At 49.0% G+C, this 11,442-nt stretch overlaps 1 protein-coding gene across 4 annotated transcripts; it reads right to left on the bottom strand.

Moving 5' to 3' along the window:
• Positions 1-352: 352 nt before the first annotated feature.
• On the bottom strand, positions 353-11,092 carry MPI (mannose phosphate isomerase). 4 transcript variants are annotated; one of them, XM_081156787.1, is made up of 8 exons: positions 11,018-11,092; positions 10,412-10,539; positions 8,561-8,761; positions 7,666-7,807; positions 7,140-7,322; positions 2,247-2,417; positions 1,365-1,573; positions 353-1,081 (listed from the first exon to the last, which is right to left on the bottom strand). In XM_081156787.1, the coding sequence occupies exons 1-8, from the start codon at positions 11,031-11,033 to the stop codon at positions 863-865; spliced, it is 1,269 nt and encodes a 422-aa protein (XP_081012913.1). In that variant the 5' UTR covers positions 11,034-11,092; the 3' UTR covers positions 353-862. The 4 variants fall into 4 exon arrangements, with proteins under 4 accessions (XP_081012913.1, XP_081012914.1, XP_081012915.1 ...); XM_081156788.1 differs by having other exon boundaries at positions 2,247-2,414; XM_081156789.1 differs by having other exon boundaries at positions 10,389-10,539; positions 11,018-11,060.
• Positions 11,093-11,442: the final 350 nt, after the last annotated feature.

Raw genomic sequence — 11,442 nt, 5'->3', positions numbered from 1 at the left:
TAGTAGCTAACAAACCTTCCCTCTGAAGGGCCAGTCAGTACTTTGACTTTGCAGGCTGCACAGTCTGACATATCAACTCAACTCTGTAGCCTGAGAGCAGGCAAGGCAGTATGTAAATGGTAGGTGTGCCCAAACTCAGTCTGCTGATCCCAGCCTAAAGGCCAGCTCAAACCCTCAGAAGAATCTTGCTCTTTAGACCCACCTTTCCACTGTCTGCAGGGCTGGAAGGCCCAAGGCCTGCCTTGCAAGCTCTGCATCTGAGGCTGAAGCTGGTTCCTTCTCCCACACTGTCCTATAAAAAGCTCTAGAGTCCAGCCTACCCACTTCAGGGACTGGACAGCCAAACGTTCAGTGTCTTTCACGCCACAGCCTCAACACAGGTGATCTTTATTTTTTTATTTTTACACAAATGATCTTTAATTGCTTGACAAAGCAAGAGGGTAACAAGGAACAATGCTGGTCCACAGGCCTACCCTTTCACTCCTCTGCTACTGAGGAAGTTGGCAGTCCCAGGGCCAGAACCCTGTTCTTTTGCTGTAACTGGTGCTAAGCTAATCATAGATTTCACCAGCCTGTCTAATGCTGTAGGTGAAACAGCTGCTCTCTCCTGCACTGAGTCAGGTCAATGGTGAGACTACAAATGGAATGTTGGCCCTTAGTCCTCACATGGGTCCCTCCTCCCAGGAAGATTGTTCAGTCTAGGCCTGCTCAGGCTTCACTACCTTTGAGGTCATTGCTCTATATTAGCTCTTCTAGGAAGTACTTAGAGTCCAGAGCAGGGAAGGAATTTGAGCTGGGCCTAAGGAGGTAAGGCTGACCCGGACACGATGACTGGGCAGGAGAGCCAGGATGGCTATGGCTTCTACAGCAGACAGCAAGCACGGAATATCAGCAGGTCCTCAGGCACAGTGAGCTCCAGTGAGACACTCTCATTGGCCCCAATGAAGAGCACCCCACCACGCTGCAGGGGGATTATTGCCTGGGCTGTGGGAGTCCTGGCTGTCACTGTGCCCTGCACCATCAGGAGGATGCTGGCGGAGTCCAGTGTCAAGATCTTATACTCAGTGACTGAGCCAGGGACCTGGGCGGGAAGAAACAAAAGAATGGTGTAGCTCAGACTGCTCCTACAGCTCACAGGTACAGGACAACCTGAAGGGCCACCTTTTCTCCCACTGCTCAGGCTCTTGTCAGGATGGAGGCCTACATATGGTCCCTGGTACAGAGGAGTAGGCAGGCCCTTTGGCCATCTCTCACCAAATGAACTTAACAAGAAAGGAAACTCAGCCCAAAGTATAGTCCACATTGTGGCCCTTGCCAGGGTTTTTCATGCCCCACAAAAGATGCCCACCATGGCCCCTACTCACCTCCATCTTCATAACAGTGAAATCTGGTACGGGTGGGTCATAGAGAGAAAGGTAGGGGTCTTCCTGACTCAACTTTGGAGAAAAGAGCCTGTCCTTGCTGGAGCTGGGGGTATAGCTGAGCATTTCACACAGAGTTGGCACATCAATGAACTTGGATGTCAGGCCAGCACGTACTGTGTTGTCTGAACACGCCATGCACTCCACACAGTCTGGGGACAGAGAATTGTCATGTGCTAAGCTGATGAAGGATGCCTTGGGTTTTGGCTGCAAGGCTGGTCCTTCTAACTTGAGCTCCACAAACCCGTGGCAGTTAAAAATGTGTGAATTGCATTCTCTGGGAGAATGAGCTAAAATATCAGGCACCAAAAACAGGTGATAGTTCACCCGCTATTGTCAGAGGTAGTCATCTTCACCCTTGGGGAGCCCCAACCCTCCTCAGACTCTAATTCTCCCACAAAATCTTGTCCATGAATGGATATATGGCCAAAAGTCAAAATGCAGCCACCCTTCTATGGCAACATGTATTTTAATGTAAAATCTCTGGGTTGATAAGGCAAACATGAAGGCAGTGATGCAGGGGAGAGAACAGACTTGATCCAATATACCCTAGGTTCAAATTGTGGTTCCTACACATTCACAGGGTTTCACATGAAAGTATCATGACCTCATGGAGTTGGTGTGACAATTCAAGCAGCATCTGACAACAACCTGGCATTCATCATCCCTACTGGCCTCTTCCCTGCTGAATCCTAGAACCCTGGAAAGTCAAAGTTGAATAGGACCTTAAAGGTCTTCTCAACCACCCTCTCTATCATTTGTCTGGATGGGGAAACAGGGCCCAAGGGGAATAGCAGTGGGGCTCACTGCTGAAATGTGGCTCACCTCCTTTCAGGTAGGCATGGGGCACATTGGCCTCCAGAAACATGGCTTCCCCTGGCTTCAGGGTAAGCAGGTTCAGGAAGTAGATGGCAAAACATCCGACATCACCTGGATACTGCTGGTGCAGCTGCAGCAAGAGCTCCCCACAGATGTCTTCCATATTTTCGGCAGCTACTGAGGGTCACAGAGCACCCCAAGGCCACTTAGGAGCACTCAGTGATAATTCACAGCCCCACCTTAGCCAGGGAGTCCTGGGGAAGTACCTGCCCACAAGAATCCAAACTGGTGGGCATGTCCTCCCAGCCACATGCCCAACCTCCTGAAGACCAGCCTTCCTTCTAGCCTGCACAGATGCCATTTTTCCCGTCTGTATGCCACTACACTAGGCATTACAAAAACAGTGTGAAAGGAAACAAGATGGCGTAGGTAACAGCTGCACCCGCCGCCTCCCACAACCACATCAAAATTATAACTAAAATACAAAACCATCAAGCAGAACTTCCTGAAATCTGGCTGAATAGAAGCCCTACAACAGGGAACTGAAGAAGCACCAAGAACAGTAAGAGGGGTGGAGACACGAAGACGAGGGTGGATCAAGGCTGAATCCCAGAGACTCGGCCACGGGCCCACACTCGGTGCTGCAGTTTAAACCCGGGAGGGACATCTTGGTGGTGGAGGTTTCCCAGAGGAGTGAGGGGTCCCAGCCCCACATCAGGCCCTCCAGCCCAGGACTCCAGGGCCGGGAAGAGAAATCCCCACAACTTCGGGCTGTAAAAACCAGTGGGGACTGTGGCTGAGGAGCACAGGCTGCAGAAGTCCCAGGCATTCCTCTTAAAGGGCCCGTACACAAACTCACTCCCTCTGAGCCCCAGCACTGTGCAGCAGCTTGAAAGGAACCTGGGAATCTTGGGGAGGAACTAACCTGCCTGATATTGGGGCGAGAGGTGGAGGGGCAGCATTCTCCTGGCAGAGGTCATTGCTCCTTTGGCAAGCCCTCCCCACATAGAGGCTGCTGGAAGGCACCATATTTGAATCTCCAGCACCTGACTCACACTTTTCACCCCGGCCTGGAGATTCCCAGAGACCCCCACCCCTCCATACCTGCAAGCTCATCTAAACCATTTACAGTGGCTTTTCTATGCAAGTGGCCTCTTGAGCCTTATGCTTAGGACTTTCCTAAAATCTCTCAAACAAGCAGCAGCGTGCCCCATGTGACTTGATAAGTGGCTCCAGGCCTGGCACTAGAGGAAGCCTGCATGGCTCAGTTTGGCCTCTCCTGGATACCACCAAGCCCAGCACAAGTAGCAGCAAACTACGGTTAGCTGTGTAGCTCATGCTGAGTGGCCCTGGGCAAGGCACTGGCAAAGGCTGACTTTGCACCTCCCAGGAGGCCCCAGAGACAGTGCACCTGGTGGTAAGACTCAACCACGCTAGATAATAATCCTACCACAGCCACGAGTGACACTCAAGGAGTGCACTTGGTGAGCACCAAAGCTCCACTGAAGTAAATCCTGCTTCATAAGGGGGGTCTGCAGCACAGCAGCTGTTTGGCTATAGTTGCAGCTGGTCCTCACAGCTGATTGGTCTGGGGGTGAATTCCTCCCAGTGACGCCAACAGTACCCAAGGCTTAACTACAACAGGACAGTGCACACAGCCCACACAGGGGAGCACCTAGAAGGCCCAGCTCAGGTGACTAGGGAGGCTGAGCCACTGAACCCTGCAGGATGCCTACTACACAAAGCCACTCTACAAATTCCAGGAGACATAGCAGCTCTACCTAATACATAGAAACAAACACCTAGAAGCAGCCAAAATGCGGAGGCAAAGAAAGATGACACAAAGGAAAGAACAGAAGAAATCTCTAGAAGAACTAAATGAAATAGATCCAAGCAAACTAACAGATACAGACTTCAGAATTTTGTTTATAAGGATGCTCAAGCATATTATGAAAACAACTGAGAAAACAGATGACATAATAAATACCAATTTGAAATGAAGGCTACATGAACTGAAATGAAGAATAATTTACAGGGAATCAACAGTAGAGTAGAGGATGCTGAGAATCAAATCAGCAATTTGGAACATGAGGAACAAAAAACACCCAACCGGAAGAGCAAAAAGAAAAAAGAATCCAGAAATATGAAGACAGTATAAGGAGCCTCTGGGACAACTTCAAGAGGCCCAACATTAGTATTATTCGGGTGCCAGAAGGGAAAGAAAGAGCAAGCAAGAAATTGAAAACCTACTTGAAAAAAATAATTACAGAAAATCTCCCTTACCTGGGGAAAGAAATAGACTTACAAGTCCAGAGAGTACAGAGGGTCCCAAACAAGAGGAACCCAAAGAGGCCCACAGCAAGACACATCATAATTAAAATGCCAAAGGTTAAAGACAAAGAGAGAATCTTAAAAGCAGCAAGAGAAAAGCAGTTAGTTACCTGCTTACAAGGGAGCACCCATACGATTGTCAGCTGATTTCTCAACAGAAATTTTGCAGGCCAGAAGGGAGTGACAAGAAATACTCAAAGTGATGAAAAACATGGAACTACAACCAAGATTGCTCTACCCAGCAAAGCTATCATTTAGAGTTGAAGGTCAGATAAAGAGCTTCTCAGACAAGGAAAATCTAAAAGAGTTCATCACCACCAGACCAGCACTACAGGAAATGTTGAAGGATCTTCTTTAAGAAGAAGCTAATGGCCCGGCCAGGCATGGCTCAGCGGTTGAGCATCGACCCAGGATCCAGGCCATCAGGGTTTAATTCCCGGTCAGGGCACATGCCTGGGTTGCTGGCTCGATCCCCAGGAGGCGGCCGATCCATGACTCTCTCATATTTCTATCTCTCTCTCTCCCTCTCCTTTCCTCTCTATGAAATCAATAAAGATATATTAAAAAAAAAAGAAAAAAAAAAGAAGCAGCTAATGAACAAAAGAATCTGACGAACTAAATAGATCCAGAGACATTGACGCATGCAACAGATGATCATATTTCAGAGGGAAGAGGGAGGGGGGTGGAGGGTGGGAAGAGATTAACCAAAGAAGTTATATGCATATAAGCATAACCCATGGACACAGTCAATAACGGGATGAAGGCCTGGGGAGGGAATGGGAGCGAGGTGGAAGGGGTCAATTGGGAGGAAAAAACAGGACACCTATAATACTTTCAACAATAAAGATAAATTAAAAAAAAAAAAAAAGAACTAGAGTGTGCCCTGGCTGGTGTGGTTCAATTGGTTGAGCGTCGTCCCATGCCTGTTCAATTCCCAGTCAGGGCACATGCACAGGTTGTGCGGACTTGATCCCCAGTAGGGGGCATGCAGGAGGCAGCCGATTGATGTTTCTCTCTCATCATGTTTCTCCCTCCCTCTCTCTAAAAAGTCAATAAAAACATATTATTAAAAAAAACACACAAGTGCTAGAGTGTTTGTTTGTTTTTGGGGGACAGTGTTTCTCACCCTTAGCACTACTGACATTTTGGGCCATGTAATTCTTTGTTGTGGGGGCTGCGCTGTGCATTGTAGGATGTGAAGCTCTACCCACAAGATACCACTAGCACCCCAACCCAGGTTTTGCCAACCAAAAATGTCTCCAGATAATTGCCAATGTCCCCCAGTTGAGAACTACTGTTCTAGGAGCTCAAAATCTAATTAAGAGATAACCCAAGAGTTATGTATGCTAGCCCAGGCCTTTCCCTTTTTTAGCACTGGAAAGTACTGCATCTCAGAAAACTGCTCAGTCCCAGGCAAACTGAGGTTGGTCACCCCAGATAGCATGAAGTACAATGCACCAAGAGCCAAATTTTGAGTTCAGCTTGGGCTACAGTAGTGAGGGAAGGCCTTTGGAAATGGGCGGGGAGTGGGGGATAGGAGCTGAGTTGTTTTAAATGTATTGTAGAGGAGATTATTTGTAAGTAAAAGCAGGATGTGTCAGTGCCACAATAAAAACAACAACAACAGCTGATCGAGATTGGAGGGTTGTTCTGATTTCATACAGCTGAAAGCCTATTCTGTGCTAAGCACTGGGGACACACAAAAAGGTCAAGGAGACAGGTCCATGGCCTGTGTGTGCACATGGTATAGACTCACAGGTGCCAAGGGCTATACGTGACATATGAACAGGGTGCTATGGGATATCCAGGTAGAAGGAATCAGTTCTGTGAGTGCAAGAATCCCTAAAGGAACAGGCATGCAAGCAGAGAAAACACCAAAAAACAAAACAATTGGTAGGCTTGGGTAAAATAGTTACTTGTGCCTCAAAAGTAGCAAGGGAAATGTGTAGAGACAGAATCAGAAGAGTTCTGGGGTCACCTGGAGGAGCTGGGGCTTCATCATGTGTGCCACATAAGCTCATAGCTGAGAGTTCATTCTGCCTTGTTTTTCACTATATTGATTCTCCAATCTGAAGGTGACTACACCCACCAAAGTCATTTCCTGAACTCTCCTTAGTTAGCACAAGGTTGGGCACAGGGCAGGTATTTATGTTAAGATCTACTAATTAAGAGCTCCTGGCATCAGGCCTGTGGAGGACAGGGAGGATCCCCTTCTCTTTTCCTGCTATCTAGCTCCAAAGTACAAATCCATCCATGGCTGGGGGGTGGGGCAGCTGTCAAGCTGGGGAAATCTCAGAATGCCTGGCTGAAAGACATCCTAATTGTCTTCCAGGCCAATCTGTCTCCAGCCATCTAAAGAAGATGGCCATTTACAAAACATCCTTCAACCTAGGGCCCTACTCCACAAAGACTAAGAAAAAAATGCTAAGTCACCAACAGGCCACCTAAGTTGGGCCTGCTTTAGTGTTCCACTTGAGCAAAGGGGTTGAGAACCCTGTCCCCACAGCCCAGTGTCTGTGCCGGGGACCCAGGACAGGATATTGCCCCCAGGCCTACAATGACACCTACCTTGCTGGGAGATCCGCTTTACCAACAAGTTGAGCTGCTCTACCACCACCTTCTTCTCGCTCTTCATCAGGTGGGAGAAACAGCTCTGCAGAGCAGAGGCCACGGCCTGGGAGTCATGGCTTACGCTCTGCTTCAGCTGTGTTGTTGCATTGTCTCCAATTAGGAACTGGAACTCAGGGACCTCTGCAGGAAAGCCAGGCCAGGGCCCATATCAGGAATGGCAAGATGGAACCCATAGAAGTGGGAAGTTGCAGGAGGCCTACCCATCCCATTCCTAACCAAGAAGTCAAGAGATGCTAAGCAAATTACAGTGAAAACCAATTGCTCACCACCAGCCCTCAGCAACCATACCTAAGCCTGGTCTCATGGGATTATCCCAGTGGATTCAAGAATTCATGAGGCCAGCTAGCCTGTCAGTTCCTATGACATTCAACCTCTGTTCTTGGCCACTGTTCCAGGTCAGCCCTGGGTTGCCCATTTATTCTAGGCCCAATATGCATGCTGTCAGCATTTTGCTCAACCTTACTTATCAGAAAGGTCACAATTTCCTCAACTGGCCGGAAGCCACATAAGCCCTGAAAGGAGGTGAGGGCAATGGCGATTTCTGGCTTATGGTTGGCATCAGGGTAGTGCTGTGGAGCCTGGAGATGCAGCTTCTCTGCCAGCTCCTGTGGGATGGCCAGGGGAAGAGGAGAATTAACAAGGTGCAGCCATCACCTAGCAGGACACCAGTCCCACCCAGGCCTCACTCCCTCCCCTCCCCAGTAGCCAAACAGCAGTAGCTTCCCACTTCTAGTAATAAGCCATCAAGGCATAATGCAGAAATTCCAGGTTCACCCAACCCAGGGCAGGGACAAGAGCCAAATCTAGGGAAGAACTAGGGCAGACTTTAAGAGGCCTGGACTATGAATCAGGAAATACCAAATCATACTCTGACACAAGTTGTGTGACTTTGGGTAAATCCTTCACTTCTATGGGTCTTACTTGACTCATCTAGAAATGAGGAGTTTGGACAGATAAATGCTTATGATGTGACTCATGAGCTTGTTGCAGAAAGACACCCTGGAGGTGGAGCTGAGGCAACAGCTAGGGTACCTGCCCTGCCTGAAAGGTGAACACTCTAAAAGAACCAAGTAGGAAGATGCCAGATATGAAGAGTCCTGGGCTGGGTGAAGGGAGCCCAGCAGGAAGCTTGGAGAAATTCCCCAGGCACAGGCTGGTCAGCTGTTGACTTAAACTTAGCTGCCAATATGTGTCACCAGCATTTGGCCCTGCCTATCTAAACTGGGAATTGTCAGGCCTGGATTTAGCTTTAAGCTGAAGCCTGGCATGGGTGGGGTAAAAGCAGCAGTAAAAGTTGTAAGAGGGCTTTAAAAATAAGCTCTTCTCTACCCTGATTGTATCCCACTCTGATCCTATACCTTGTTAGGGTGTGCCTGGATGGAGAGGGCTGTCTCAACCGAGAGCACTTTGAAGAGGAAGGGCAGCTTGCCATGAAAGGTGTCCTTGACCTTTGAGCCCAAGCAGTCCTGGTTCTCAGCGATCCACTGGCCTAAGGTCTTCTGTGAGATATGACTGTCAAGAATCTTGGCATCTCCCCGGGGGTGGGTTCCCATCCACAGCTAGAAAAACAGGAAATTCAGGAGGAAAAGGGGGAAAACCTAGCACCACCAGTTTGCCTGCCCCAATCCCAGTTACCCTGTGTTCTCCATAGGGCAGCTGGGTCCCAAGACAGGCCTCCCAGGACTGAGTATAAATGTTCATGCCATCACGGACCTAAAGGGAGGCAGCAGACCCCAGAATACCCAGAGTCAGGAGACCCAGGCTCTATTTCAGGCTCTGCCTCTAACCAGCTATGAAGGCTCAGACTAGTTATTTCCTGTCTCTGGGTCTCAGTTTCTTCACCTGTCCAACAAGGAGAATGACACCTGCACTGTCAAGGTCACTGAAAATCTCTGACTCTCAAATAGCTCTGTGAGGTGTTAGCATTCATTTATGCCAGCCTCTATGTTTTGGCTTTTTCTCTACTAAATGGGCAGGAGGCCCGGCCGGGCGTGGCTCAGCGGTTGAGCATTGACCTAGGATCCAGGCGATCGGGGTTCGATTCCCGGTCAGGGTACATGCCAAGGTTGCGGGCTGCAGTTGATCAATGACTCTCTCGCCATTGATGTTTCTATCTCTGTCTCTCCATCTCCCTTCCTCTCTCTGAAATCAATAAAGATATATTAAAAAAATTAAAAAATTTTAAAAAATGGGCAGGAGAAAGATACATTATTTTAGACTTAAAAATGTAAGTTAAGGCTGGGTAGCTCAGTTGGTTAGAGCATTGTCCCGATACACCAAGGTTGTGGGTTCATTCAGTCCCTGGTCAGGGCACATATAAGAAGAAACCAATAAATGTATAAATAAGCGGAACAACAAATCAATGTTTCTCTCTCTCTCTCTCTCTCAAATCAATCAATAAAATTTTTTTTTAATCCTCACCTGAGGATATTTTTTTCCCTATTGATTTTTTAGAGAGTGTGGAATGGAGGGAGGGAGGGAGGGGGGAGAGAGAGAAACATTGATGTGAGAGAGACACGTCGATTGATTGCCTCCTGCATGCGCCCCAAACAGGGCTGGGGATTCAACCTGCAACCCAGGTACAGTGCCCTTGACTGGGAATCGAATTCACCACCCTTTGGTGCACAGGCCAATGCTCTAACCACTGAACCATAGTGGCCAGGGCAATAAATAGAATTTAAAAATAAAAGTGTGAAAGTTAGTCAAAGTAAAATTTTTCTTTTCAAATATATCTTTATTGACTTCAGAGAGAGGAAGGGAGAGGGAGAGAGAAAGAAACATCAATGATGAGAGAGTCATTGGTCAGCTGCCTCTTGCACGGCCCCAACCGGGACTGGGCCCGCAACCCGGGCATGTGCCCCAAGCAGGAATTGAACGGTGATCTCCTGATCCTAGGTAGAGGATCAACTGCTGAGCAACACCCTGCTGGGCTCAAAGTAAAAATTTTAATTGTCAAAGAAGACTGAATTAAAATTCAGTAAGTGCTAAGAGTTCTTTGAGGAAGAAGGTACTGGAAATCCCAGCCTATTATGAGAAAACCTTTCTTCTTTGGGTGCCACCATCTGGGTTCAACAACCGGCACTGATCTAAGAGGCTAGAGGGCCTCCTTCTTTACAGTTTCCCCCTCCCAGGTGATCCCGGTGCCTTACCTCAGGCCCTTTGAATTTAAGAGTCTTTTGGTCTCACCTGCTGGTAAAGCGGGTTCTCACCTCTGCATATGGCTTGTCCTCTGAGATCCGGGCCAGTGGGTCACTGCTGGCCAGCAGCCGAGCCACTTCACTGTTGGAACCCATCTTCCCCCAGGCATACTGCTGCACCACACAGGAAAGTGGGAATACTGCGGGCACAGACAGAGGGTCAGCTTCCACTCCACCCCTGAGGCCTGACTCTATTGTCCCGGGGAACTTGACACGAGCTGAGTTTTGTCTGAGGGACAAAGTAAAATCAGGGGTTTGTAGGTTGTTAGCTGAGACCCTTCTCCTCTGCAGGCCCCAATGTTCCCATCTATAAAACGGGCAGTAAGGATCTTCTGCTGACGTGAGGCAGATAGCTGCACTGAGCTGACCGGGAGGGAGCGGGAGGAACCTTTTCCACCGCCCGCCGGCAGGAAGAGACCCTTGAGCGGCCCCTTCCACCGAGACCTTCCTAGAGGGCTGCAGTAACGGCTCAGTCCCCAGCGCAGGGCCCCTTCCCCTGCCCCACACCCATCCATCTGCCCGCGAAGTCCCGAGGGTGGGTTCGACTAGCATAACAAGTCAGGAAGGGTCCCTAAGACGCGACCCACACCCTCGCCTGCTCTCTGGCGCAAAGCCCACCTCGCTGAGCCGCCATCCTCGCGGCACCGGACCGGCTTCCAGCACGGGTGCCCTTCCCGGCAGCACCTCTGGCCCCTCTGCGCCCAGAGCTTCATGGGAAACGTAGTTCCTCAAGCGCCAGAGCCTGAGCCACAGGGGAACGCCAAGCAGCCATTCCTGCACTTTTATGGTTTTTTTACTTTTAATTATTTTATTTTATTTTTTTAAATATGTCTTTATTGATTTCAGAGAGAGGAAGGGAGAGATAGAACATCAATGATGAAAGAGAGTCATTGATCAGCTGTCTCCTGCACGCCCCCTCCTGGCGGTTGAGCCGGAAACCAGGGCATGTGCCCTGACCACAATCAAACCTTGACTTGGTTCATGGTTCAAAGCTCAACCACTGAGCCACACTCACTAGGCCAATACCCTACTCTTGAATCCTT

This window comes from Miniopterus schreibersii, assembly GCF_964146895.1.
Source record: "Miniopterus schreibersii genome assembly, chromosome: 1".
Taxonomy (NCBI): Eukaryota; Metazoa; Chordata; class Mammalia; order Chiroptera; family Miniopteridae; genus Miniopterus; species Miniopterus schreibersii.
Note: the sequence above shows the minus strand (reverse complement) of the source record. Positions and strands in the feature narration are given on the sequence as shown.

Bases quoted from the DNA above. Each gene is read 5' to 3' on its own strand.
- MPI (XM_081156787.1), bottom strand. The intron at 7,323-7,665 runs GTAAGGTTGAGC...GCTTTCCTGCAG, and splicing joins AATTGTGACCTTTCTGATAA to AGGTCCCTGAGTTCCAGTTC. The intron at 2,418-7,139 runs GTAGGTGTCATT...TGTGACCCTCAG, and splicing joins AAAGCGGATCTCCCAGCAAG to TAGCTGCCGAAAATATGGAA.